We start from the raw sequence: 27,302 nt of genomic DNA on the forward strand, positions 1-27,302 counted from the left end.
AATTATAGAACTAGTAAATATTATGAAAGACATTGTTGTATTTTGCTATACTCTATAAGATTAGCACAGTCTCAGTTCTAGAATTGTGTTGAGTACCATGCACTTCACATCCATGGGTCTTATACCCTTCACCAAACTTTAAATATAGTTGTTTTGTTCTCAGGGCCCTGGAATGGCAAGGAAGTTTTCTGCACCTGGGCAGCTGTGCATCTCCATGACCTCGAACCTGGGTGGCTCTGCCCCCATCTCTGCAGCATCAGCTACCTCTCTAGGTCACTTCACCAAATCTATGTGCCCCCCACAGCAGTACGGTTTTCCAGCTACCACATTTGGCACTCAGTGGAGCGGGACCGGTGGCCCAGCACCACAGCCACTTGGTCAGTTCCAGCCTGTAGGAACTGCTTCCTTGCAGAATTTCAACATCAGCAATTTGCAGAAATCCATCAGCAACCCGCCGGGTTCCAACCTGCGGACCACTTAGACCTAGAGACATTAACTGAGTAGATCTGGGAGCCAGAGATGGGATGCTGAGGACTGGGGGGTGGGGGATGGAGAAGTAGCCTATATACTAACTACTAGTGCTGCATTTAACTGGTTATTTCTTGCCAGAAGGGAATGTTTTTAATACCACTTTGAGCCCTCAGAATAGAGAATCTGCCTGTCCCCCTCCCCACTTAATGCAGTGAGACAAGGAGAGAGCAACTTTCCTGTGGAGGGGCAGCTTCAGACTATGCTTTCCTGTTTATCTTTACCCATCACTGCGGCCTAGGAATAAAAGAATATCTTGTTATCAGTAAGTTATAGGAGAGCTCAGTATAAAGCCAAAACACATCTATTACATTTACAAGAGTTCTTAATGGTGGTACATGACCCAAATCCCTCACTCCCTCAAAAACTCAAGACTGTAAGATGAAAAAACGGGGTTCTCTTTTACTCTGTCCTCCATCACCCCCATTCCCTCCCCCTTTTAAAAACCCAGTGGAAAATACCAGGGGACTGGGGTTGCAACCCTTTCTTATGATAGGTCAATAGTGCTTTAAGCAAAAGATATTAGCAGCTTTGACTGCAGCATTAGCAATTAGGGGGGAAAAATTACGTTCCCTGCGGACATGTAACTTTTGCCATCAGTTTTGATGTGGAAACACTGTGATATATAATGTTGTTGGACAACAGTAGTTTTAAGAGTAAAATATGAAAGGTTTAAAAAGTTCACACACAAAAAAGCTAGCTCTCTCCTTTACTATTGAGACACTTTAACTTTTTTCTTTGTACTTCCATTGTATTAGATAAATAAATGTGAATGTAAAATTGTATAATTACTGTACTTGAATACTTCTGTTCTCCCAGTATTGCTTGCTGGATATTTTAGTGCCTTGGACTTATATTGCTTCTGCCATTAGCATTGATTTATCAGACTCCAGATCAGCATAGGCACATGGGAAGAAATCTTAGGTCCATGTGACCCCACAGTGGATATGCCAAAGGGAAATTGAGAGTATTTTTTTTTTTAAGACATTCAACAATTTCGTCTAGAGCAGGTGTAAAATGAGTAAGGTGAGAAGTTGAGTTGGCATCCGTGGTTGAAAGCAGAAAGTTCCATTTCAGGACTAGTGAGGTGGGGTGTTAACAAAATTGGACAATTCAAAAGATGGAGGTGTTAGCTGAGTGAAGGTCTAAAGAGTGGGGGAACAGATTTGTTTGGAAGATACATGATGCCTGGCCAGTGACTGTCATAACTGATCTGAGCAGGGCTTGAACAGATGAGACCAAGAAGAAATGAAACAGAGAGAAAAGGGTGGAGGCTAGCTTTGTAAGTTGGGCAACGCGATCGTGAAGTGTCACAGGTGGAGAAAGTTGCTCTGAGAACCTGTTTGGATTACTTTCCTCTTGTTGCACGTGCACCATGCATTTCTCAGCTTGGGGTGCTATATTCTGTGTGAAATGGACCGTCTTCTGAATAGTAAGCACTATAGGAAAGGTTTATTCCTATCCACTTCCTCCATATCCAAATGGTTGCAGGTTCATAATCCATTGTGCCACTCTATTTCCAGATTTGTAAGTAATGTTCTAATAGTTTCATATGCATCCCCCCCCTTAAATAATAACTGCAACCAACCAGTATTATTTAGTGCTATGCCTAGTGTTACAGGCAGTTCTAAAGAGCTTTCCAAATATACTATCCTAATTGGCTAAGTTTGGGATCTCATTATTCTTGGAAGAAGCTACAACTCTTTAAATTCTTGAGTGCTTCTCTTGACTCTTAGTTGGGAAACTGCTATTTTTCCAGCCTTTACCCACCTCAATGGCACACTGCAGGTGTCACCATGGTAGAAAGAACTGGTGGCTACCTGAATCCTGTTCATTCCTTTATGTGCCCTGTACTATTAGGTTGGCCCAGGCCCCTAGAGATAAAAATGAATGCTGGAGATTTTTGGGAGGTAGAAATGAAAAGGACAGGGGTTTAAGCCCTGCTTCAAAAGTATTGACTGATTTATTCTCTGCTTACCATTCATTCTTATGGCAAGGGAAGGGGACAGATAGAACCAAGAAGGTGCCACCTAAATGAGAAAAGATCACCTGCAGTGAACAAAACAGTACTTTCTACCAGAAGAATGAGGGAGCAAAATGTACCATGTTACTGTTTTGTTATTTTGGTTTAATAATTTTGAGGTCTTCTCAATCGCACACAAAGAACTGGTTTTGTTTACTGTTGATTTATCCTCTCCTGTGGATGAAACAACTGAAGCCTAGAGGAACGAACTAGTGCTACTGAACTGTTTAAGTTATTTCTGTGTTAATAGTACATTTTCAGTATCTTTTTCCACATTACCAAGAACTTTCTGAATTATAAATGTTTTCCTTACATTATTTAACAATGTACACTGTTTTAAAAAATAAGTCAAACCTTGGGGTATCCCAGCAGCCGTTAATTGTACATTTTGCACTAACTCTGGGTGTTGCGCTTCTTGTAAGACTGCGCTTTGTGCTTCAGTTTCTTACCTTTGTAGACTTATTTAATGAAACGTTCAAATAAACCAAACTTGCTTTTGTTGAGCTGTTGAGTTTCATTTCCAGCAAATACCTTTTTCATGTACTCATTGGCTCGTTTTAAGATGTACACCATTTATAGCTGGACTCCTAATTCCCTAAGAACTTTTTTTTTAATTGTGCTGGGAATCAAACCAGGGCCAGACAAGATCTGTACCACACAGTTACACACCCACCTCTTCTCTAGGAACTTTTTTAGTAGCAGTTTTGCCTTAAATGGAAGATTTTACTGCTCACTAGCTTTGCAGAGAAAAATGGTAAGGGTATCAAAATGAAAATGTAAGGCCTGGTGGTGGTCCCTGCCTGTTATCCCAGCAGTTGGAGGGCTGAGGCGGGAGGATTGCTGCAAATTCAAGGCCAGCCGGGGCTACAAAGTGAGTTCAAGGCCAGCTTGAACTGCGTAGTAAAACCCTGTCTCAAAAAGACAGACAGACAAAGAAAGAAAGAAGCAAGCAAAGAAAACCAAATTACATGACATTAGGCAAAATACAGGCTTTTAGAAGTAAGAGAAATCAGGGCAAGCTGCTGCTGCTTCATCTCCCAAGGGAACAAAAGGCTGACTGCTTTCTAGTACTTTTAAGAGTCACTCATCTCAGGTTCACAGCTTCCAACAAGTGTGTCTGAGATCCAAAAAGTTACGTCATTGCTTCAGCATTAGACTACACAGCTCAAAATGCACTTGAAAGAGAAAACTTACAAATTTATGTGGGGAGAATTACAAAACATAAACACCATGAAAGATCAGTCTGTGGTAGAGTATGTCACATTTGACATCTGAAATAAAAGTGGCTATTTTGTATTTTGCTAAGAAGGATTTGTTTTTTTAAAACTCCTTTTCATTCAGCTTAGACTATTGTTTCTTTGGTTTGGAAAAAAACGGTGGTCTTGAAAGAATACAAGATTGTAATGTCATGAACCCAAAATGAGATATAAAGTACCCCTCCAATCCATGTTTAGCGTTCCAGTTTTTACCAGAAATAAACAACTCATCCTTCGGTTGCATACCATTGAAATTTATACTGTCCTACCCAAGTCATTAGCGTTAGTGCATCCATACTGCATGCACTGTCTGTCCCTCAGCTAGCTGTTAGCAGCCTTTCCGGTTACCAGATTGGGTTTTGCAGTACTGTGGTGCTTGTGTTCAGGTAAGCCTTATTTTACTCAGTGGCCCCAAAGCACACTCATAACAGTGATACTCCCCTTTAGAAGTGCCTAGGGGAGGGGTGGGAAACTATGGTAGTACATGGAGGTTATACCCTTGGTTATTGTAAAAAGTTGCAAAGTAGTAATAAGCACCCTGTACCCTTGTTCATTCCCTGGGCAGCATTAAAACTATGGCACCCAAAGGGAGACTGCTCAAGAGTTTAACTTGGGCAACTATTGAAGCTGGTGCTTAGGGTGAAGGATACTTACATTGCCTGAGGGAGGGCAGGCAGCCATTGGCAGTTCCTATAAGTGTCTATCTTTATTAATGTAATAGCTTAGAAGTAAACAGTGAAAGCCCTCAAGAGCCAAAGGAAAGCTCTTTCATCTGACTGTAGCCTCCCACCTACAGTGTATGACAAGCTATATATGAAGTGCTCAGCTTCGTCTACAACAGGTCATAGTTCCTCTGATGAAGTTCAGAAATAAGGTATATCTTCGGAAATAAAATCCATTCTCCAAGAATGATGAACAATTTCATGACTAAAAAAGTTTTCCAAAGTCCATTTGTCAGAGTCCAATGCTCTCCACAGCCTTGGGTTAAGGTGGATCCAGTTTCCTTTTCTTCATGTCCTGGTTCTTCCTGTGAGATTCATAGTTTCCTGTGGAAGATAAAATGGCTCAAGCAGAGCCGCCATGGTTTTAAAGCATGGAGTAAACAGCTAATCATTTTTACACTGAACTGGTAGGTCCTATTTGAGATAAGAACCCAAGAATGAAAACTATTCTCAGGAGGAGGACAGCTCCCTCTGCTAAACCCTGACCAAGCAGCATCACAGTCCTGACAGACTTACTTTTGGCAGGAAAAACTCTCATCACAGCCATTCCTCAGCTTCCTACAACTACCTAAGGCTTAAGAGGGTAGAAGCTCAAGTCAGGAGCCTGAAGGAAATGTTCTGGCCCTCAACCTACTTACTGCATTGCAACGATTCTGTCCAATTTCTTAAAATGAGATGTCCTCCTTCCTTTAAAATTCACAGAATTAAGCCCAGGGTCTTCCTTTAGTTTTTGTTCCTAAACACACATCTGCTACCTGAAACATTCGGGTTAGTGCTGTGACCTTGATGCCAGGATCCAGCTTTTTCTTGTGGCTTCTGGCAGTGAAGGCTGTGTGGGATCTGGTGGTTCAGGGTTGGGGTGGCAGAGGTCTGGGGTGGTTCTGGTTTAGACAAGGGCTTCACGATGTCCTCTAAGTCTGGCGTCAGGTCCCACATTTCAAAACTGTCTTCAGGATTCTCTGCAGAAAGCACAGAGAAGTGTGTCATTAGCCAACAGTGTCCTCACAGCACTGGGAAAGTGAGTCTAAGAAACTCCATGTCTTAAAACATCTTACAATTTCTGTTCCACCTCTTAAAAATAAACTAAATGTTTCACTGAGACAACAGAGGAGCTAAAGATGTGCATCTGTTGGTCAACCCCCATCAATCAATGTTAGGGTCTTTTCCCAGTCTAAATCTTTATGGGGCTAAGAACTTAAATTTTTCTCCCCCATTACTAGGGATTGAACCCAGGGCTTCACATACGCTAGCCAAGCACTCTAATAATCATCCCCAGACCTTTATATTTTTTGAGATGAGGTCATACTAAAAGGCCTGGGCTGGTCTCAAACTTGAGACCCTCCTGCATCACCCTCCTGAGTACTTGGGATTACAGACAGGTACCACAGAGCTCAGCAAAAAATGAACATTTTTATGATTTTTAAGATGTCCTTTGTGAGCACCAAAAGTATGCAACATGGTAACTTCCAAGGGTTCCCTGTTTACTGATTTTTTTTTTTTTTTTTTGTCGTTTACCTTTAAGGCTGGCTTTCTCCTTGAGTGGTTCTGAGACAGCACTGATGGGAGAACTGTGTGTCAAAGGAGGGACCGGAAGGGATGCTGTGTTTTACACAAGAGAGAAAAGACAAGTCATCAGTTAAATAACTAAAGGGAACCAAAGAAACTGGTCTGCCTCTCTTAGCAGCCTCGGAAGTGCAGAGAGGCCTAGGGGGTCAGGGCTTGAGCCAGTAAAGGAACTGGATGCCAGTGCTGCCATCAGACCTGTGTCTGTTCCTTCCCACCCAAGCAGGAAAAGCAAGGGTTCATTTCTTCTTTCCCAGCAAAAACAGAAGGCTTCTTAGAAGCCAAGCCACCCAAAAAAAAAAAGGGGCTGGGGATTTAGCTCAGCGGCATAAGCGCCTGCTTTGCAAGCAGGCAGTCGTGAGTTCGATCCCTGGTACCAATAAAAATGAAAAAGACAAAAAAAAAAAAAGAAGCCAAGCCACCCAGCCCAGTGGCCTAGGCTTAGCCATGATGGTCTCATAAGGGCGGAGGGAGTCCCCTGGAGTCTACCTGCCCCCTGTGCACTGCTGAAACAGACGTAAGCTGAACACTCGTAACTCAGCAGGCCCAGGACGGCAAGTTTGCTTCTTGTTTAAACATGAGTCTCAGCCTGTCAGTGCTGAGAGGATACTAACGATCCAAACCCGAAGCATGTCCTCTCAACCCTCCATCATTTGTACAGAAATGGGCAAAAGCTCCTTGGTCTGGGACAAGTGCTTTGTTTCCTCTATGGGTAACTCACATCTCCTCCCAACTGCTGATCAATCTACTACTCCCACTAAATATGTACCCTGAAAAAAACTATACAGTTTGTAGCTAATCCCAAAAGATCCTATTCTCCTCAAAACCGACTTGTCCTTATGTTCAAAGCCATCTCAGAAACAAAGGCTTACTAACGTAGAGACGAACAGAAGGTTATGCCAAGGCCTATGGACCTCCCTGAAAAAAGACCACTGTCTTCCGTGACGGGAAACTGTACGGCAGGTCTCCCCTCCTACCTTCTGGGACTCAGCCATTCACATGTAACTGGCTGAGTCTCATCTGGAGCCAGTCACTCTGTAACTGGCAGAGGACTACTAGGCCACCCTGTTCCCGAGCTCCTGCAGAGCACACCTCCCAGGCCTCTGCGCCACCCCTCTCACCCTCACTCTGCTTTTCAACTGGAGCTGGAGCAAGTGTCTGGACCTGCGGCTGCTTCTCCATCTGCTCCCGGAACTGCTGCTGCAGCTGCTTTTGCCGAAGCTTCCGCTGGTGAGTGGCATCACTCTCCACAGTGGACAAGGTCAGGCTTCTGCATCCCAAGAGCAAAAAGGTGAGTTCCTGAGTGAACCAGGTTAATGATGACAGACACAGGTCCTGAGGAAGCACACAAACCAACTTGCTGGCTCTGAAGGCAGGAGTGGCAGCACCCTAAACCGCATAGCAGGGGCAGGAGGAGGAAGGGAAGGACCTTGGGCCCCGTACCGGGAGCTGCTGGCCTTATCTCCTTGTAGCATCATGTGGGGGTCACCCGTGTGGCTTGCTCTGCAAGGGGAGGTCTCCTGCGGTTTTGAGGGTCCCAGAGCTACATTCAGCCGACAGCTGTTGTATCTTGCCTGCTCCACAGATGGTTCAAAGTCCTGTCTCTTTGCTTTAGTTAAGTCCACTTCAAGAGGCAGCTAAGAAGAAAGAAAAGCTTCTTTTCCCATTCTTTTCTGTTCCCCGCCCCACAGACTTAGATTCCTGAAAAAACAAATGTGACAATCATTGCTCCAACATCATAAGACACTGAAAACTGATGCTCATGAGAAATTATCAGGATATGAGACTGAGAGGAATACATTTTTATAACAATAATCTGAAAATGGAAATTATAGTTGGATTGCTTGTCTACATTGAAACAAGTAGGAATGAGCTTTGAGAAAAAATGAAAAAGACACCATCGTTGCTGTCAAGAACATGGCATGGCTGGGGCTTAACAGTGCTATGAGGAATGTGAACTAGTACAGTCCCGCTAGGAAACGGGAAGAGTCTACTACAACTAAACATATACCTTCTGATCCATTAAGTCCTACGAAAAATGAGTGCATATGGGATCCAGTAGTATGCTAACAGCAGCCAAAAACCCAAGTATCTGCTAAAGACAGGAGGGAAAAACAGTTATATACTCTTGTAATAGAAAAGAAGAATTTGGGGGGTGGGGTACTAAGCAGCAGACTCACGACCTCATGCTTGCCAGGCAAGCACTTGTGCTGCTGAGCTAAACTCCCAGCCCCGATAGAAAATTATATAATAGTGAAAATGTTGCACCATGAATGACTCACAAACATGCTGAATGAAAGTACAAAAAGTTTAGATTCCTTGATTCCAAAGAACGCATTTAATAGTCCAAACAAATACATGATTTTCCTTAGTAGTAGAAACAAAACAAGCGAGTTTAATTTCAAAACATCCCTGATGTGCGCATCGTTAAGCAGCTTGGGTTTTCAACTTCTGATGTTCACCCGTTCTTCCCAGCACTGCATCAGAGTCTGCCCTGAGAAAACCGGGCCAAGCCCATTGCATCGTCAGTGTCCCACACTACTGTGCTATCTGCTATGGATCCGTCCTCCCAGGGGATGAGGACAGCTACTTTGCTCTTTTCTTACAACTTTCTCTCTCCTCTCTCTTAACTCCAAAAGACATTATCAACATTTTACTTGGAAATTTTTCTCCTACTTTTCTTTCTTCCATCTTTTTGACTGTTTGCCCCTCTCTCCCTGTCTGTCTCCTCCTCCCTCTCCCCTTTCCATCTTTTTCTTTCTGTCCCCTCCCCATCCTCCCCACTTTTTCTTTCTGTCTCCTGACACAGGGTCTTGCTATGTACTCTAGACTGGTCTTGAACTTGTTGACAATCCTCTTGCCCTAGCCTCCCAAGTACTGGGAATGACCTACATCAAACTTAAAAACCTAAGACAATCTACAGAATGTAAAAAAATATTTATAGGGGGGCGCCAGGGGTTAAAAAAAAATTTATAAATCGAGTTACCTGATAAGGGGTTAAAAGCTAGAATATTTAAAGAACTATTGGAAACCAACAACAAACATCAAATAACCCCAGTAAAAATGGCAGAGGGCTTGAAAAATCTCCGAAATCTGAAATTATGCACTAATCATAAGGATGTACCCTAACCATAATAAAGTCACACCTATTAGGATGGCTGTTATTTAGTTTTGTTTTGTTTTCTGATACCGGGAATCAAACTCATAACTGCATGCTCGCAAGGCAGGCGCTTATGTTGCTGAGCTAAATCCGTGGCTCTGGATGGCTGTTATTTTTAAAAAATTAAAAAGTGGGGACTTCAGAGAACATGGCGGACAGATAGCAGCAGCTACGGAGGCTCGCTGAAAGACCTAGCTTAGAATTCAGGAATGGTGCGAAGTAAGGAATCATAAGCAAGTGGAGATATGCCCTGATGACCCAAGAACGAACTGGGCTGAGAGAAACCAACTGGGAATGCAATCCTGGTGCTATAACAGGAACAGAAAAGCCTCAGTGTGGAAGCTGGAGCCCACACCATTGGAAGCCGCGATTTGGGTTTCCCGCTGCTGCGTCTACATCGGCTCGGCAGGGAGAGAGACGCACAAAAGCTCTGAGAACGGGAATCGGTGAACGGAGTTGTAAGCAGGACGGGCAGGGAGCTGTGCATTGACCTGCGGTGAGTGAGAGAAACTGGGACTCTTCCACGGTCTAGGAGACTCCAACAGAGGACATTCTGGGACCGGGCAGACTTGCGTGAACAGGGCGCTGCAGTGACTTCAGTCATGTATCCCCCTCTCAAGTGGGATTGGTGAGCAGTGCCTAGCCTACATGACGCTGCTGGCTGAGACCCAGTAGGCTAGCACAACCCAGATCCCAGCGCCTGAAGGTGACTTGGAGGGGCGGGCCCCGCATAGGCTGCCTGGTCTGCAACTCCCTGGTGCGCTGCGGTGGGCGGGAACACCTAGCCGGCGCAATTCAATCAGACTGCGGCCAACAAGGAAGGAGGCTAGGCCTCCTATATACACTTGCATATATAAGGAACAAGGAATATGGTAAGAGGGAGCAACAAGAAAGGGTCCTCGGCCCCCAATCCTGAGAAAGAGGCAACAGCAGACACAGTACCAATAGATATAAAGTGCTATGTCCAGAGCCTCATAGACAAGTTCAGGAATGAAGTTATTAATGACCTGAAGCTAGACAGAAGCAGAATAGTTAGAGAAATGCTAAGCACCACCCAAGAAAAAACAGATGGTGGAATGGAAGAACAGAAAAAGAGGGGAGAATTGTTTGATGGAGAAAATAGAGAAAGCATAGAATACGTGAAGCAGGTTCAAAGAGATTACCAGGAAACTAAAAACTCTATTGAAAGCTGGCATAACAGCTTGAAAGAAACTAAGGACAGATTATCTGAACTGGAGGGCAGATTTGTAATATGGGAGCATGAAATGAAAAACTTCTTAAAAATAACAAAGAAACAAACAGCAATAATACAAAGACTAGAAGATGATAAGAGGATCTATAACTTAAGAATTAAGAACATAAAAGAAGAAGTAGGGACACAAACAAATGAACTACAAAAGCTACTCACAGAAATAATCCAGGAGAATTTTCCTAATTTAGCAAAAGGTAAAGATACTCAGATGTATGAGGCATACAGGACCCCAGCTACCTACAACCCTAACAGAGCTACACCCAGGCATATAATAATCAAAATTCCAGAAATCCAATACAAGAACAGAATATTAAAAGCCGTCAGAGACAAGAAACAGATCACTTACAAGGGAACACCCATCAGAATTACAGCAGACTTCTCAGCACAAACCATCAAATCACGAAGGGGGGGGGAATAATTCAAGCTTTGAAAGATAATAATCTCCAGCCAAGATTGAGATATCCTGCACAACTATCCCTGGAAATTGATGGAAAAACAAGGTGCTTCCAGGATAAAGAGGAACTAGGAGAATACAACCACCAATTCAACTCTACAGAGAATACTGCAGGATATTCTAAAAAAGAAAAATACAAAGAATCCAGAAATAGTGGCAGAGAGGCCACAATGAACGGAGCAGAAAACAAAATGAAGAAGACAAACTGACAACTAATGACAGAAAAAGAGCTCAACAGAAATGAGGCAGAGAAGATTGGATGACAGGAACAGCTATTTTGGAGAAAATGACGTCTTCATAGGTAATACTGTTAGTATCATCTTGTTTTGAAGTCTCATCAAGCTTTTGTTCTTCTGTCTCCAATGGTCTAAATAGGTTGTATCTTATTGGATTTTATTATATATACTAGTATAAGCAAAAACTTTTATAGACAAGGAGATTATACAGAAACCATTGTTCATTTTCTGTTGGTTGATTCTAAATACCCTGTAATACTGTCATTCTCTTAAGTGGTTTTACATTGTTTTGATATATTTGATGCTACAGTATATGAAGTTATACTCAAAGATTTCAAGGAAAGAGACAATATGGTAACTACTTTTATGTCGGGATTATCTTGTGGTGAAACACTATTTTGCTTAAATGGCTAGGTTTGATCTGCGCTGTTTTGCTGTTATGCCCTCTTTTATCTCAATCTCCATTTTATTATTTACTTTTTTATTTTCATCCTTTTAATTAAGGGAAAAATAAATTTAAAAATAGCAGGATATATTATAGTAACCCACTTTGACTCTCCATTATCTTGATTTAAAGCCATGTATTGCTCTCACCATCTTGTTTTGACTGATGTTCCTCTATTCTGTTTTGCTTGATAGTACCAGGTTCGAAAGTTTAGGCAACAGCTGTGAAGATAGTGGGATTCATTATGACGCCCATTCTGGTTGACTATTATCTATTTTTGAAGACCTATAATGTCTCCAATGTTCTTTACTGGTTTTGTTCTTTACTGTTTTGTTCAATTTTATTATAACCAATGATACATGCAACTCTATTAGAGATAGCGGGAGGCATTATGGTAACCATTGTTGATCACCTTGTATTATGCTTTTACATTATCTATTATGTCCACCCTTTGATTTGACTGACTCTGTTCTGTTATGTCACATTTGGTTCTACTCTCTTCCAAAAAAGTAATAAGAACTGTGGGAGCAACAAAACCCAAAATGTGTAATTGTCATTGTACAAAAGAGAGGAAAAGAAAGTGCTCTAAATGATATAACTGCATGTATATTTAAGTGTATAAGATAGATAATGATATTACTGAGTTTTGTTGGATCATTGAACAGAACTGTTTGCAGTCTCACTGTTGGAATGTCCACTTTATAAGCTTTAATTTTGTAACTTGAACAATTATTTCTAAGATGACAATATGTAATCCATTAACTAGTGATTTCCTACTGTTTATTTTTTTCTGTAAATCTGTATAACTTGTACCCTTTCTCTGCTTTTCTTTTTTTCTCCTTAACTAAAATTAAAAAAAATAAAAATAAAAAGTGGGGTGCAGTGGCACATGCCTGAAATCCAAAGTACTTAGATCGTAAGTTCAAGGCCAGCCTGGCAAGACCTTTTCTCAAAATGAATAAAGTGGTAGGGATGTAGCTCAGTGGCAGTGTGCTTACCTAGCTTGCATGAGGCCATGGGTTCAACTCCCAGTACCATCCACAAATAAAACAATTACCATATGATGCGGCAATCGCACTCCTAAGTTCTATCCAGGACTAAACGTCAGGCCTCCTGAGGTATTTACATGTCTATGTTCATAGCAGCATTTTTCCCATAGCCAAAGGTATTAAGATCGGTGGATAGGGCTGGGGATAAGATCTGTGGCATAAACACCTGCCTGGCAAGTGCAAGGTCGTGAGTTAGATGCCCGGTACAAAAAAAAAAAGAGATGGGTGGATTTAAGAAACAAGATATACACATAAAATAACATTCGGCTCTAACAAAGAAGGAAATTCCAACTTACACTTCCACATTTGAATCTCCAAGCTTTTTTGTTTGGTTGGTTGGTGGCTGTTGTTTTGGGGTTTGTTTGTTTGTTTGTTTGTTTGTTTTTTGTCTTTTTGAGACTTGGTTTTGCTTTGCAGTTCAGGGTGACCTTAAACTCACTTTGTAGCCCAGGCTGGCCTCGATCTCCCAAGTGCTGGGATTCCAGGCCTGCACCACTATGCCTGGCTTGAATCGTGAAGCATTAATGCTAAGTGAAATAACCCAAGTGCAAAAACAGTATGTAGTTTATGAGGTAGGCACTCAAACTGTCCAGCTCACACAGACAGACAATAAATAGCAGTTATTAAAACTGGGGGGAGGGGGGCTGGGGGTTTAGCTCAGCGGCATAAGCACCTGCCTTACAAGCAGGCGGTTGTGAGTTCGATCCCCGGTACCGATAAAAATGAAAAAGACAAAAAAAAAAAAAAAAAAAAACCAAAAGACTGGGGGAAGGAGGGGGGGAAGGAGGGGGGAAAGAAGTTTGTTTTTTCAAGATGTAGAAGTTGTGGAGGTGAGTTTTACAATGATGAATATACTCAACACTGTTCAACCATACACTAAAAACAATAAATTTTGTTTTTTACCACAAAAAAAATGAAAAAAAAAAGACACCTGTAGATAATATCCTTTGGAAACACAGATGCAAAAAACATTAAGAATAGCAAAAGGACTCCAATAATGATTCTAAAAACACATACGGAATTTTGACAGATGCACACACCGCTGCCAAGGGAAAAAGACAGGCGATGTTGCCTGGGTGGCAGCATGGTGAGGGCCTCAGAGGAGCCGGAGAAGAAACACTGGCGCTCCACTAGGCAAATGGAGCAGGCCAAGTGTGCTCTGGGGGTGCCGCCCCTCAGTGCCACAAGGGGGATCTGCACTGCAGGTGGAGGGCAGAGCAAAGAGCAACCTGAGGCTTCCTTGGAAGATTCCAAGTATGGTGGAGGTGGCACTGGGGCCGAGGGGAGGCCCGTGTCCTTGGTCTGAGGATTCGTAGACCACTCCCAGCCCCAGTTCTCCACACGAGACAGGCTTGGTTTCTACTCTTAAAACGGAATGATGATGCCTGCCGGCACTAACATTCACAGTCTGAAATAAACATCCCAAACCCTGTCAAGAGCGAGGGTCCCTTCTCCTCCATCCCTCAAATAATCTGTGAAACGAGAGTTTGCAGTATCATCACCCTGTTCACCCATTTCTAACATACCTGGCGTGGAAGCTTATTCAGCGACCTCAGATAGTCTTTGTCCAGAATGCAGTTTCCAAGTGCATTCCCAAAACTTCTAGAGGTAAGGGAGAAAAAGCAAAGCAGGCTTAAGAACTGCCAGGCTTGAACATCAGAGAACAGAACTACAACCTGGTTTAGGTTATTTCTCAATGGCAGCAGAGGACATGGGCCATGATATGCATTCTCTGATGACCAGGCATTTGCTATGTTCCTGCACTGGGCTGCATTCTAAGTATGAAGCAAAGATCACGACCCACAAAGCCCTCAGGGACACAGCCCACCAGCCAAACCCTGACAGAAAGGCCTGGCCCTCAGGGGCAGTGTCTGGACCTCCTAAGAGGTCTGTCGCTGGCTGCGTGCTCTGGAAGAAAACAGAAGGCGCTGGGCCCTCTCTCCTGCCTACACCAGGGCAGGAGATGAGCAGGGCCCTGTGCCACACGCACACCACCCTGACGGGCTCACCATGACCCCTGAACTAAAACCTCCCAATTGTGAGCTAAAATAAACTTTTCTCTCCAGGGGCTGCTTTATCCTAGATATGTTACAGTAAGAGAAAGACAATCATCACCATATCCTGGAAAGGTCTACAGGACATATCTCTGAGGCGTAGGGAAATCAACACAGCATAGAGAACACATTAAGTCCCCAACTTACACAGGAGTCCACGCCAGGAGAACTGGCACGGACTGGGCCAGACTCATTCATATCAGAAGTGACCGTTAGGCAGTACACCTGCCAAAGTTCGCAGCTTGAACGTTTGTTCAGTGTTCTACCATTTATTCCTGAAAACAGTCCTCACCATAAACACTGGGAAACATGAAACACAACAGCACTCAGTCATTCATTACATCGAGGTGTATTTTGTTCCTTCTCTAAGGTTATATAATCTAAAACAGTGTAATTTCTTTTTTTCTTTTTCTCTTGTCTTCTTGAGACAGGTCGTCACTGTGCAGTTCAGTTCAGGCTGGCCTTGAACTCTTAGAGATCTTAACAGCGCACAGGCTCAAGGGGAGGGCGAGGGGCACCTGCCTGTGCTATTCCGATCTCTGATCCACACGAATGACGACCTCTTCCAAACAGCGCCGTGAACCGGGAGCTGGACAGAGGCTGGCGCAGCCCCAGCCCCAGCTTACCTGAGCGCCCGCTTCAGGCCGTCTGTCACCGCCTCCTTCCGGGCCTTCTCCAGGGACAGAGCCTTTGACTTGAGGCCCTCGCTAACTCCATAGCCTACGTCTTCATGGTAGGAGCCGTCCTGGGGTGGGGAAGGAGCCGGAGCTAACATGAAAAGCTGCCGTCCTGTCCTGGCTGCCCTGCCTTTCCTCAAGCAGTGCTCACCGTGGGCCCAAAGGACTCGGAGCCACGCTGACGGGGACGTGGCTCACACACCTGTGAGACATCAGTGTCCTGAGCTGTTTCCAAGACCTGATCTGCTTGGAATGTGCCTGGGCTCTAAATGGCAGACTGTCTCCCTTCCCCATCCCCACGACACAGGAAAGGCACCCTCTGACCCACCCCACGTCTCTCTGCGGTGTGTTACCCAACGGGATAAATAGCGCTAGAAGACCAAGGAAACACAACTGGAAGTGTGCATCTACTGGCTTCTCACTGGATAGCAAATCCTTTCCCTTTGTAATAAGCCAGTACCATTTCTTGGCTTCAACTGTCAGCTAACAGAATGAAATACAATGTTTAATGATAGCACTGTTGACTTCTGAGAAAAGACATTCCGAGAAAAGAATCAAGTTAAAACATAGCTACTTACATGATCAAAGCTTTCAGTACTACTTATACAACTAAGATATCAAATAGAATTAACAAATGCTGACTTAAGAAATAATAGTCAACTGAACACACATTAACTGGAAAAGAAAAACCAGCACCATCTATTGCATTAAAATGTGCATCTTTCATATATTTTACTTGTATTAAAATCTCAGCAGATTGGACCTGGGGATCTCACTCAGGCACAGCGTCTGCCTGGCAAGCTCAAAGTCCTGAGTTCAATTTCTAGTACCAAAAATAAAATTATTTTTTAATGTATTTATGATACCTCCTCAACATAAACACAGTTATTTGACACTTGTGTTAACAATAACTATCATCACACAACCCAGAAGATATCTTTCATCTTTAAAGTCTTAGCCAGGTGTGATGGCACAGGTCTGTAATCCCAGGACTCAGGAACTTGCAAAAGGATCACTACAAGTTCAAGGCCAGTCCTGGCTAATTCAAAGCCAGCCTGAACTGCATAGTGAAACCCTGTCTCAAAAAAACAAAATATAGGGGCTGGGGATTTAGCTCAGCGGCATAAACGCCTGCCTTGCAAGCGGGCAGTCGTGAGTTCGATCCCTGGTACCGATAAAAAGGAAAAAGACAAAAAAAAAAAAAAAAAAAAAAAAAAAAAAATATATATATATATATATATATATATATATATATATAATCTATACTCAGTCTAAAGTATATATACATATATAAAGTCACTGGAATGGTTGTGGATGTAGCTCAGTGGTAAAGTGCTTGCCTAACATGCAGGAAACCCTGGTTTCACCCCAATCATGAAGTGGAGGAAAAACAGTCACTGGAAGTTTTTTCCTCCAAAATTTTTTTTTGTTTTGGGGGTACTGGGATTGAATTCAGGGAACAGTAAGCTATATCCCAACCCCCACTTTTCCAGAGGGGTCTGGGGTTTTTTTGAGAAAGGGTCTCAGGCTGGCCTCAAACTCTCCTGTCTCCTGTCTCAGCCTCCTGGGTGCTGGAATTGCACACATGTGCCACCACACCTGGCCCAGCCCCTTTTCAGAATTTTATTTTGCTATGTTGCCCAGGTTGATCCCAGACTTGCAAACTGGAGACCAGCCTGGGCTACACAGTGAGTTCCAGGCCAGGCGGACTATACAGCAAGACCTCATCTCAAAACATTAAAAACAAACGTAAGCTGGGTGCACAGCACACACCGCTAATCCCAGCTACTCGGATGCAGAGGTTTGTGAATTTGAGACCAAAGTGAGTGCTCAGGTTTTTCTTTTAAAAAAAGGAATGCTTTCATTTCAAAATGTCAAATTTTACACGATATTAAAGAATATACCCTTTGGCCTAGGGAGACGGCTCAGCAGCACAGCACCTGATTGCCAGGCATGAGGTCGTGAGTTCGATTTTCGGTACCAAAAAACAGACCTTTTGTGACTACAAAGATGTTAACTTAAAAACATGCAGAGGACAGAACTTTTCAAAATTCTTTCAAGGGAGCACATGATGCCACCATTCTTGGGACCCTAGCTGAGACTCTGCTCTCCACTCAGGCTAGGCCAGGGGCCAGAGTCATCCCTCCCTGTCGCCACCACGCCTCCCTGGTGGCAGCTCTGCTCCGTCACCCTCACCTTCAGCTGCACCTTCACAAATGCACAGACTCCCACGTAGAACTTGCCGTTGTTGAGGTCAATGAAGTCTGGAAGTGTAGAGAAGTTTCAGGTTGAAGGCGGTGATCCCTGCCTTCCCGTCCCTACCCACACAGTCCACGCACTCACGCACTCAGCCAACCACCGAAGCAGGCCGTGGGGCAGCCACAACGCAGCCACATACTCACCCACGTTCTGCTGTGTGATGGAGTGAGCCCAGCCATTGTACCCAAACATCTCGTTGGCCAGATTAATGACCCGATGGCCCTCAATGTAACACACCTAGGAAAAGTTCTAAAGCTATGTTAAAATTCCTTGGCAGATTTAAATACCACTACAATTCACTCCTTTCATTCTTTCTATGTTCTGACGAAACTGTTCAATTCCAAGGAAATTCCCAATAAATATATTTCAAAGATCTTCTGGACACAACTAGCCAGAGTAATGGCCTGTCTGAGGGGAAGAAGTGGCCTCAGGAGAAAGCTATCTACTCCCATTTCCAAAACCAAGAATTTCTAAAAAATCTCTACTTAACATATTCTATGAAAAATCAACAACATACGGAAATCTAAGGCAGGGGCCAGAGCTGCAGCTCAGGGGTACAGGGCCTGCTCACAGCATGAAAGCGGGCCTAGATTCCAGCCTCAGCACCACGAAAAGAAAGAAGAGAAATGGGGAAGAAAGAGGAAGAGGAAAAGGAGAAGGAGAAGGTAGCTGGTAAAATTAGAAGCAAATGGCAAAGGGCACATTTTCAAAAAGTGGCGGGAGGATTCTAACAGGACCATTATGGGAGCCTCAAGATGAAGCCTGGGCCACTTCAGAGGACAAAGAAGTCCAGAGCCCGCCCCCAGGCACAAGGAAACAGCCAGTAGCTGAGAACAAGACCCTCCTGAGTCCTAAGGACTCACAGGTGGCTGGTGACAGCCAAGTTGGGACCCGCATACCTTCTGGCCTCCTCCGGCCATGCGGCTGCTGATGTACTCCGGGCCCAGCCTCTGCCGCAGGGCGCTCTGGATGGCCTGGTACTCTTCTGCAGTATACTGGCACTGTAATCCAGCAGGGAGAATCACACTAGCATTTCCACCAGGGCCTCCAGCAGCTCCCCTTTCTACTCTTAACAAGTGTGAAGTACATGACGTCCATGCGGATCAAAACACCGCACAGGAGCTGGCAGCTCCCTGCTCAGTCGGGAACCTGCCTAGCATGTGCAAGGCCCTGGGCTCCTCCCTAACGCCTAAAAAACACACCAAAAAAATAAACCGCATGGTCCACCTTAACTGGACTTTTATATAGTAGTTAAAAATGTTTTTAAGAAGTAGCAAGAATCCCAGAGCTTGTAAATCCAGATTAGCCCAACCCATGTTAGGAACAAGCACATAGAACTTAAGGCCCCCTTTCATCGGCCACCAGAAGAGTGACACCATCATGGGTATGTAGCCCCCGTAAAACTCCACTGGGTATCAGGGACAGAATCAGTGTGGAAAGGCAAACGATCTTAGTGATATTAGGGATATTTCACGTTCATGGACACTGAAAAGATCTTGTGAACCCCCAGGGGCCCTAGAACCACGTTTTGAGGGCCACTGAATTAACGGCTGTACCATCCTTACTTCAACAAACAGGACACCTCTCAAAGAACAAGACCCCAGGAATGTGGGGTCCCAGAGACAGAACTGGATGGCACCCTGATGGGAATGATAGGGAAACTGGAAAACCTGTCACTCATAGCCTGCTTTGTTTTGAATTCTGTATCATATAAACGATAAAGTTTTGTGCTATTAATAAACTTACACGGAAAGGTAATCCCCTAAAAATTTCAAATTTTACTCAGCGTTCATCAAAGACCACCCAAATGATGCAAACAAGGAAAAGTACAATAAATAGCTTCCACGTGAGAGGTACCTGTCCGCAGACCACTCACTGTAACCCCGTTCTTTGCAGAGATGCAGAACTCAGTTACCTGCCCGAAGCACAGCACAGAGTTACCTCCAGCAGGACGGTAGCCATCTCCGCCTCTAAGAATAGCTTCCTCAGTCCCAGACATGGTGTTCTGGTTGACCTCTGTATAACTAAAAGGTTAAAAAGACCTCAGAGACTGCTAAAGGCAAAAGACAAGCGCCTCTACTGAAAATCCAGAAGGCTCATGTGCAAGAGCCTCTAAGGTACTTTCTGTCCTTCAAAGTCAGGGGTAAGCTACCATCTGAAGTCACTGAAAACCCTACAGCATCTGCTCTTGCCTTCTGGTGATATGTGCCTCAGTGATGGTGCTTCTTAAAAGTGATTTTCACAGTGAGAATGGTTTATATTTATAATTGTGTGGAGGCATTGGCCAGAGGTATGTATGAAATGAATATTGAGAGGAAAGGGACATTAGGGTCAAATGCCCAAAAGTTCCCAGAATGCACTTAAATTTGCTAGCAATTAAAAAATAGCTGAGAGCTAAGTAAGTGTGGTAGCACATGGCTATAATCCCAGTACTTGGGAGGCTGAGGCATGAGGATTGCATTGGTTTCAAGGCCAGCCTAGAAGATATAGTGAGTTCAGAGCTGGCCTGAAATACAGAGAGACCCTGTCTCCAAAAATAATGATAACAATAAAAGATAGCCTACAGGGCCATAAGTCACAGCAGTATCAAAACTTTAGGAATGAATGCTCTGGCCCTCATACTCCGATTTACTGGACTGAGCCTAAGGTCAGCCATGTAACAGACCACCCTGAGCTTAGCCTGTCCTCCTCCTGTCCTCCCCATTTGCCTTCCCTGAATTTCTGCACTGACATCCTTCCTTTGTCCTTTACCCTTGCTTCCTTGTTCTAGCAGTAAAAGCCACAGAGGTTCCAGTTCAGGATGGTCCTTATGAGACTCTCACGTTTCAGGGTGTCATTTAAGGACGCCCCTTCCAGCCCTTCTTAGGAGTCTGAATTGGACACTGACTCTGAATAATCTTTCATCCTTTGTGCTGTGCCACAGTTGTGAACTGCAACACAATTTTAAAAAATTAAAGTGACACAAATGCACTCTAAAGAAAAGCAAACAAGTTACTACTACCTAATAGAGTAACTACGTTAGGTGCAGGTTGTGGCAAGCACCTTGATTGTGGTAACCATTTCATAACGAACATACAAGCCAGACATGGTGGCGCACACCTGTAATTCCAGCAATCAGGAGGCTGAAGCAGGAGGACTGCCGTGAGTTCGAGACCAGCCTGGGATACACAGTGAGTTCAAGGTCAGCCTGAACTGCATAGTAAGACTCTGTCTCAAAAAAAAAAAAAAAAAAAAAAAACCATAGTGAACATACATCAGATCAACCATACTGTACACCTTAAATATACATAATTTTTATCAATCATGTCAATAAACATCAGGGTATAAATGAGTAATGAGTTATATCTTTAAAACCTACCTATTGTAATGTGATGTGAGTAATGTGATGGACCACAGGGGCTCACACCTAAATGTAAGCTACGGGAACTGAACCATTTTCTAGGAGCTAACAAGGTAGCTGGAGGGAAAAGACTAATAGAAAGCAAGCAACTAAAGAGCAAAGAATGACAACACAGAAGACCGCAAACATTCAGGAAAAACAGAATGGCACAAAGCCTGTCTGGACCCTGAGTAAGCAGCAGCAGCGTCGCTCAAGAATCTACTAGAAATGCAAATTCCCAGGCCCAGCCCACACCTGCTGAATCAGAAACCCGGGAGTAGGGCCCAGTAACCTGCATTTCATGAACCCACCAAGTGATTCCACTACATGGTCACGTCTGAGAGCCAAACCACTTGACTATGCAAGTTCATGGAGTCCAAGAAAACAGAATTCTCCTCAGAAAAATCTCCCACAAGTAGCTGATCCCCTTTTGCAAAAGGAGGAAAGACAGAACAGCTTAGCTCAGTGACAAGAGTGTCTCGGTCAGGTCAGGCCAATTGCAGTGCAGTGGCCTTCTCTCTTACAGCTACAGGGGCCAGCACAGGCGGCCTCCGAGATCATCAGGGCAGGGCTGGGGGAGCTGAGGGAGTCATGCTGGGCCACCCTGCCTGAGCCCCACAGTGGTAGGATCACTTCTACTCATGTGCCCCGGAAAGGACCTGCCACACACCCAGCCCCAGTGAACTGGAGAGAAGGCTGGGCAGTGTAAGCAGGCCTCTCCACACCACAGCCACAAACCCCATTCCTCCCTCCCACACGAGCCCTGTGGGCCTGCATGATAACTTGGGTGGTGACCATTAGTGTGACAGCCATGCGACCTGTGTGCCAAAAAGCTTTTATCTCGTGAACCCTCTTAGAAAACGGATAAAAATGTTTTCTTAAAAAATCTATTTTTACCATAGAGAAAGATGTATTCTGCACCGTGGGATTAGCATGTGTTATTTGTACACCATTGCAGGATTAGCACATCATTTGTATCAAACTGCCCATTCCTTAAAAGATGAAGCTGTCAGGTGCTTTGGCTCGGTCTCCTGGGTCCTTGCTGGTGACTCTGCCTGGGCACCGCTCTTTGCAGAGCTGACACTGGAGCTCTGAGACTGCCATGACCATCGGTGGCTGCCATTAGCTCCCGGCCGTATAGGTCTCCAGACTGCGAGCTCCAGTGCTGTCCCATGATCGCTGACCACTGGGCGCCCCCTCCCACGCTCTCCTGGCACTGGCCAGGTGGGAGAAAGACCCTGCACTGTGGGTCTCCACCTCCGGCTTATGCTGAGAGCGTGCTCCCCCTTGTCCTGATGGGAGTGTGATGAATGCTCAACAAAACCCCACACTTGGAAGATGGCTCGGCTCTTGGGATCTTCATTTGTCAGATGACCAACTCCCTCTGGCCACTGCAGACCTCAGAGTGGCCTAACTCAGAATGCCTTTTGGTCCCAAGAATGGCCTCTCTGCCCACTCACAACAAAAAAAGATTCTTTAATGCATTCTTTAAATGCCAACCACTCAATAAGAAAAAAAGACAATCCATCTTAAAGTAAGCATAGGGTTTGATAAGATATTTCACAAAGGAAAACTCAGGAATATCAAGACACACAGGAAAAAATGCTTGGTATTAGTAATTAAGGACTAAAACTAAAATCATACTGACTGACCACTGTACATCTATCAGAATAACTAAAACTAAAGATGTCACCGAGACTGACAAGGATGGGAAGCAACCTCACACTCACACACGCTCGGCAGGAGACACGCTGCGGCAGCCACTCCTGGAAAAGGGGGTGACGCCGCCACACGCGCGGGCCAGAGGCTGAGGCGGCAGGGGACCAGTTCCAGGGCTTGAGCTCTGCCAGTTCTTCAGGCATCTTGGATACCAGTTCTTTGTCCGTGAACATCTGTGTTTATCTGCTCACCTTCTCAGCACTGTCCCTGATGAGAAGTTCCACATTCTGATATATTCAAATTCATTTTTTCCCCCCTTTCTAGTAGTGTTTTTGCTTTGAGTGCAGAGACACCTTTGGTGCCACCAGGCCCCTATGACATCACCATGTTCTTCTGTTCATGCATCTACCATAGAACCAAGAATTCTTCTGATATTTCCCTCGGATACACAAAATGTGACCGAGACGACTTTTGGGGATGCTGGATAAACAGCCTAAATGAGGCTGGTGAGGCTGAACAAGACATGGATGAATTCCAGACACTAAGAAGGTAAACAAGATTGCAAAAATGTCTTTATCCTTGCCCATTTCCTCATCACCTAAAAGCAAATCTAGTTATTGTGGAAAAAGGAGGAAGGGTGGAGTACAAGGAATGAGTATATTATGTGAGGAAATTTCCCTGTTACTCTCCTCGTCTTTATTATTTATTTTTAGTTTTTTAAGACAGGGTCTGGCTATGTACTCCAGGTTGGCCTTGAACTCGCTATGTACCCCTGGCTGGCCTCAAACTTGCAGCAATCCTTCTGCCTCAGCCTCTCAAGTGCTGAGACTGTAGGCATGGGCCACCATCAGGCTCTTCTCATCTTTATTAAAAACAAAACAGGGGATGGGGATTTAACTGATGGTGTAAGCACCTGACTGGTAAGGGCAACGTCACAAGTTCAAGCCCCGTATCAAAAAAAAAAAAAAAAAAACAGGGCATAATCACAAAAGGTAATATAAGCCACCTCCTTAAAAAGCTTGAAACTCTATTTTGTAAGCCATGAGAGAACAATGAAAAAAAATTTTTTTTCCAATCCTGGCAACCAAAACCAGGAGCACTCTACCACTGAGCTATAGCCATAGCCCTTTTTATTTTGAGACAGGGTTTTGCTAAGTTGCCCAGACTGGCCCTGAACTCGTGATCCTCCTGCCTCAGCCCCCTGAGTAGCTGGATTACAGGTGTGAGCCACTGTTCCCATGATGGGAAGTTTTAAACTGAGAATGTAAAGATTACAGTCAGGAAGTTCACTATTGACAGTGAATAACTGAGGAAGAGATCAGCTAGGAGTCTCTACTGCAGTAGCCCAGAGAAAAAACAATAAAGGCTCAACTGTACAACAGGAGTGCTGAGAGAGGACAGCTCTGGACAGGTCTTACGGGAGGCAGCACTGACAAGACTCCGAAATGGGTGGGATTCTACTATGAAGACCAGGAGCAGCCTGAGGGGTAGGACGAGGTATCAAGGTTCTTTCATTTTCATTTATGTACATACTGCTGTAATATTTCTTTAAAAATAAAATAAAATTAGCAACATCCATGCATGGTGGCACACACCTGTAATCCCAGGTACTCAGAAGAATGTGACAGGAGAATCACAAGTCATAGCCAGCCTAGGCAACATCTAGAGAACTTGTTTCAAAATAAAAAGTAGGGCTGGGGATTTAGCTCAGTGGCATAAGCGCCTGCCTGGCAAGTATGAGGTCATGAGTCCAATCCCCGGTACCAAAAAAAAAAAAACCTGTTCAAAATAAAAAGTACAGCTGGGCATGGTGGTGCACACCTGTAATCCCAGCACTCAAAGAGGCTGAGGCAGGAGGCTTCTTGCAAGTCTGAGACCAGCCTGGGCTACAAAGTGAGCCCAAGGCCAGCCTAAAATGCAGAGAGAGACCCTATCTCAAAAAAAGATTAAAAAAAAAAATAAAAAGTAAAGGGCCAGGGTATAGCTCAGTACCACAGTGCTTACCTAGTATGCATGAGGTCCTGAAAGCAATCCCCGCTACTAGGGGAAAAGAAAAAAAAATTAGCAACGGTAGAAAAAAATTGTTAAATTAAAAGCAAAACATAAATCTCAAAATAGCATTTGTTTAAATCCTTCTGTACCTCGCCACACTCTAAATCAGAAGCGGCGAACCCAAGGCACACATGCCTCAGTGAGCTGCCTGTATCGCTGAAAGCTCTAGAGGTTCACCATCACTGCTCTCAATGTCCCTCCAGCATCTGAGACACACTCCGAAGCGTGCATGACACTGTACTTTCTGCTGTACTATCAGCCTCCACCGTTCGAGAAGGAAGAGCCAGGCACTCCCATAAATCCCCAAGCACTTAGCACAGCCCTGTATCTGCTGAAGAGCATTTTGGTCTTCTCTGAACTCCTCCCTAGAACTGTCATTGTGGAATTAAATGAACACCTGCAGTGAAAAAAATTAAACACTGCATACACTGAAAAATATTCATACTAAGCCTGCCCTGAATAATTCTATTGATTATCATGTCAGTTCTCATTATTCACAGTCGTTACGGTCTAAGTGCCACTGTGAACACACTGAAATAGTGAATATTAAACCACTCCTCCAGGGAAACACAGGGTTGCTGGATAGAATGTTTTATGTGTGTTCCTATGAACACATAACCAACAGCACTCTAACTCATGCCCAAAGAATGCTCATCAAAAAGAATCATTTTAGCCAGGTATGGTGGTATACACCTGTAACCCCAGCATTTCGGAGGCTGAGGCAGGAGGCTCGTGGCCAGTTCAAGACCAGCCTGGGCTACAAAGACAGTTCAAGTCCAGCCTAAACTCTATAGTGAGACCCTGTCTCAAAAAGCCAAAGGGGGCGGGGGTGAAACCCTCATCTTTTCCCTGTAAAGCACATCAAAGCCTTCCTGCACTCCACAAGGAGACAGAATTTCAGCACTGTTCTAGAAGAACATTTTAAACAGTGAACCAGAAAAAGCACAAAACGATAATACTATAGTAAATACTGCAAGAGGCTCAGGAAGTTTGGCCACAAAGACGGCAAGCCACACCCATGTTTGACATCAGCTGAGAGCATGCACATTGAGAACTCAAATACAGCCTTGTACACTGAAACCCTAAAAGGGGCCAAGAGTACTGGTTTGGAGGTTATAAATAAATGTCAGTGAATATCTAAATTTACAAATACAGAACCTGAGTAAGGAGAATGGACTGTAGTATTTTTAGGTAAAACCTCTCTCCCACGGATAATTACAGGCACTCCTCTCTGACAACACCCAGTTGCTGTAACAGGGTAACAGGTTTCAGCACACTTAGGCTGCTGCCAGAAAACCGGCTGCTAAAACCACTGGGCTGCTAATGCATGCTGCCCTTCGTGGAAAAGAAGGTGCATCCAATATGGCAGTGTCTCCCTTCCTGAGATCTGCTCACCAACATCCCTGCTATGAATGGTATGATGGGTGAACTGAGAATAGAAGACTTTAACAGACAAACAGCCCTAAAAGATACAGACCTGTGGCCACTGAGATACCTGACTCAATCCCAGAGTTAAATGAAGGTTTCTAAGAACTCAGTTTTAAAACGGTTCTGCCTCAGACTGCAAATTGTGGGCGAATATATCTTTAAAAGTTCTACAGAGTCATCACTGTCCATCGACTAACAATCAAAACGTGGTATGTATCCACGTAATACAGACTATTATTTCGTCTTAAAAGAGAACGGAACCCTGATACATACTACAATACTATTCTACATAAACGAAACAGAGAAATATGATTCCACTTATATCACATATGGAGAGAAGGTAAATTCATAGATAATAAGTAGCAGCATGTGCTGGGTGCAACCGGTATGAGTGCTAGCTGTTAACAGGCATCAGGGTTTCTTTTTTAGGGTGGTGCAAATTGTGATGTTTGTAACAACCTTGTGAATATACTAAAACACTTTAAAAGTGTACACTTTAAGAAGGTGAGTTATCTCATTTTTCAAAGGCTTTTTACACGACTAAATTAAACATAAGAAATTCCTTGTAAACCAATAGATTCATCTCCACCCACCCCTTCCAACCGCATCCATTTACTGCCATTTCCTGTCAACAAACAGCACTGACTCACGCTGAGCCCGGGAGCCGCACTAGTGTGCACCCGCCGACGTCCTCGGCCAGGCAGGGGCCTGGTCCACGCGCTACGCGTGTCCCCGTCCCTTCCTTACCAAACTGTGGCCGAGCCCGGAGCCTGGTACCTGCGACACTGCATGAGTGATCCAGTACCGGCCACTGGACCCAGCCCTAGGCTGAGCCACACCTGACGAGCTCCACCCTTCACCCAGTCGCTCGAATCCTAATCCGACCGACGCCACGCTGCACACCCGCCCCCCAACACTCCCGCCGGTGCCACCCCAACAGGACCAGCCCCTCCCGCACTTACCCGCACCGAGCGGCGCGCGGTGCACGCAGGGAGCTCGGGGCAGGCGGTAGCCCAGCGGAAGGGCGCTTAGATAGACGCGGCCCAGGGGAGACAAGGAGGGAAACGCAAGGGACTCTGGGAAGAAGGTCAAGAAGCGAGGGCGCT

At 44.4% G+C, this 27,302-nt stretch overlaps 2 protein-coding genes across 39 annotated transcripts in view; one reads left to right on the forward strand and one right to left on the reverse strand.

Moving 5' to 3' along the window:
- Wnk1 (WNK lysine deficient protein kinase 1) overlaps nucleotides 1–11,150 on the forward strand; it is a 135,589-nt gene extending 124,439 nt beyond the window's left edge. For 17 of the 25 annotated variants that reach the window (XM_063258594.1, XM_063258586.1, XM_063258589.1 and 14 more), the window contains one exon: nucleotides 149–3,054. In XM_063258594.1, coding sequence (XP_063114664.1) covers nucleotides 149–481 — 333 coding nt within the window. In that variant the 3' untranslated portion in view covers nucleotides 482–3,054. Of the gene's footprint in view, nucleotides 1–148; nucleotides 3,055–6,051 lie in introns of those variants that run through there. The other 8 variants (XM_063258587.1, XM_063258592.1, XM_063258599.1 and 5 more) reach the window with 2 other exon arrangements.
- Rad52 (RAD52 homolog, DNA repair protein) lies at nucleotides 4,488–27,299 on the reverse strand. Of its 14 annotated transcripts, none has more exons than XM_063258614.1 (14): nucleotides 27,159–27,296; nucleotides 24,721–24,756; nucleotides 20,778–20,885; nucleotides 19,594–19,702; nucleotides 18,578–18,679; nucleotides 17,822–17,915; nucleotides 17,616–17,683; nucleotides 15,369–15,487; nucleotides 14,215–14,290; nucleotides 7,536–7,729; nucleotides 7,214–7,362; nucleotides 6,045–6,128; nucleotides 5,285–5,488; nucleotides 4,488–4,853 (listed from the first exon to the last, which is right to left on the reverse strand). In XM_063258614.1, the coding sequence occupies exons 4-14, from the start codon at nucleotides 19,675–19,677 to the stop codon at nucleotides 4,792–4,794; spliced, it is 1,236 nt and encodes a 411-aa protein (XP_063114684.1). In that variant the 5' UTR covers nucleotides 19,678–19,702; nucleotides 20,778–20,885; nucleotides 24,721–24,756; nucleotides 27,159–27,296; the 3' UTR covers nucleotides 4,488–4,791. The 14 variants fall into 14 exon arrangements, with proteins under 14 accessions (XP_063114684.1, XP_063114691.1, XP_063114689.1 ...); XM_063258621.1 differs by having other exon boundaries at nucleotides 19,620–19,702; nucleotides 27,159–27,290; XM_063258619.1 differs by having other exon boundaries at nucleotides 24,721–24,753; nucleotides 27,159–27,177.
- Nucleotides 27,300–27,302: the final 3 nt, after the last annotated feature.

Source organism: Cavia porcellus, unplaced genomic scaffold, assembly GCF_034190915.1.
Source record: "Cavia porcellus strain 051 isolate PalLab524CR breed Dunkin Hartley unplaced genomic scaffold, mCavPor4.1 scaffold_11, whole genome shotgun sequence".
Taxonomy (NCBI): Eukaryota; Metazoa; Chordata; class Mammalia; order Rodentia; family Caviidae; genus Cavia; species Cavia porcellus.

What these genes read in the sequence shown, in the direction of transcription:
- Rad52 (XM_063258613.1), bottom strand. An exon ending in GGCCTGAAGCGGGCGCTCAG is followed by an intron (nt 14,291 to 15,368) that starts GTAAGCTGGGGC and finishes CCTTACCTCTAG; the next exon opens with AAGTTTTGGGAATGCACTTG. An exon ending in TGAATAAGCTTCCACGCCAG is followed by an intron (nt 7,730 to 14,214) that starts GTATGTTAGAAA and finishes CTTTCTTCTTAG; the next exon opens with CTGCCTCTTGAAGTGGACTT.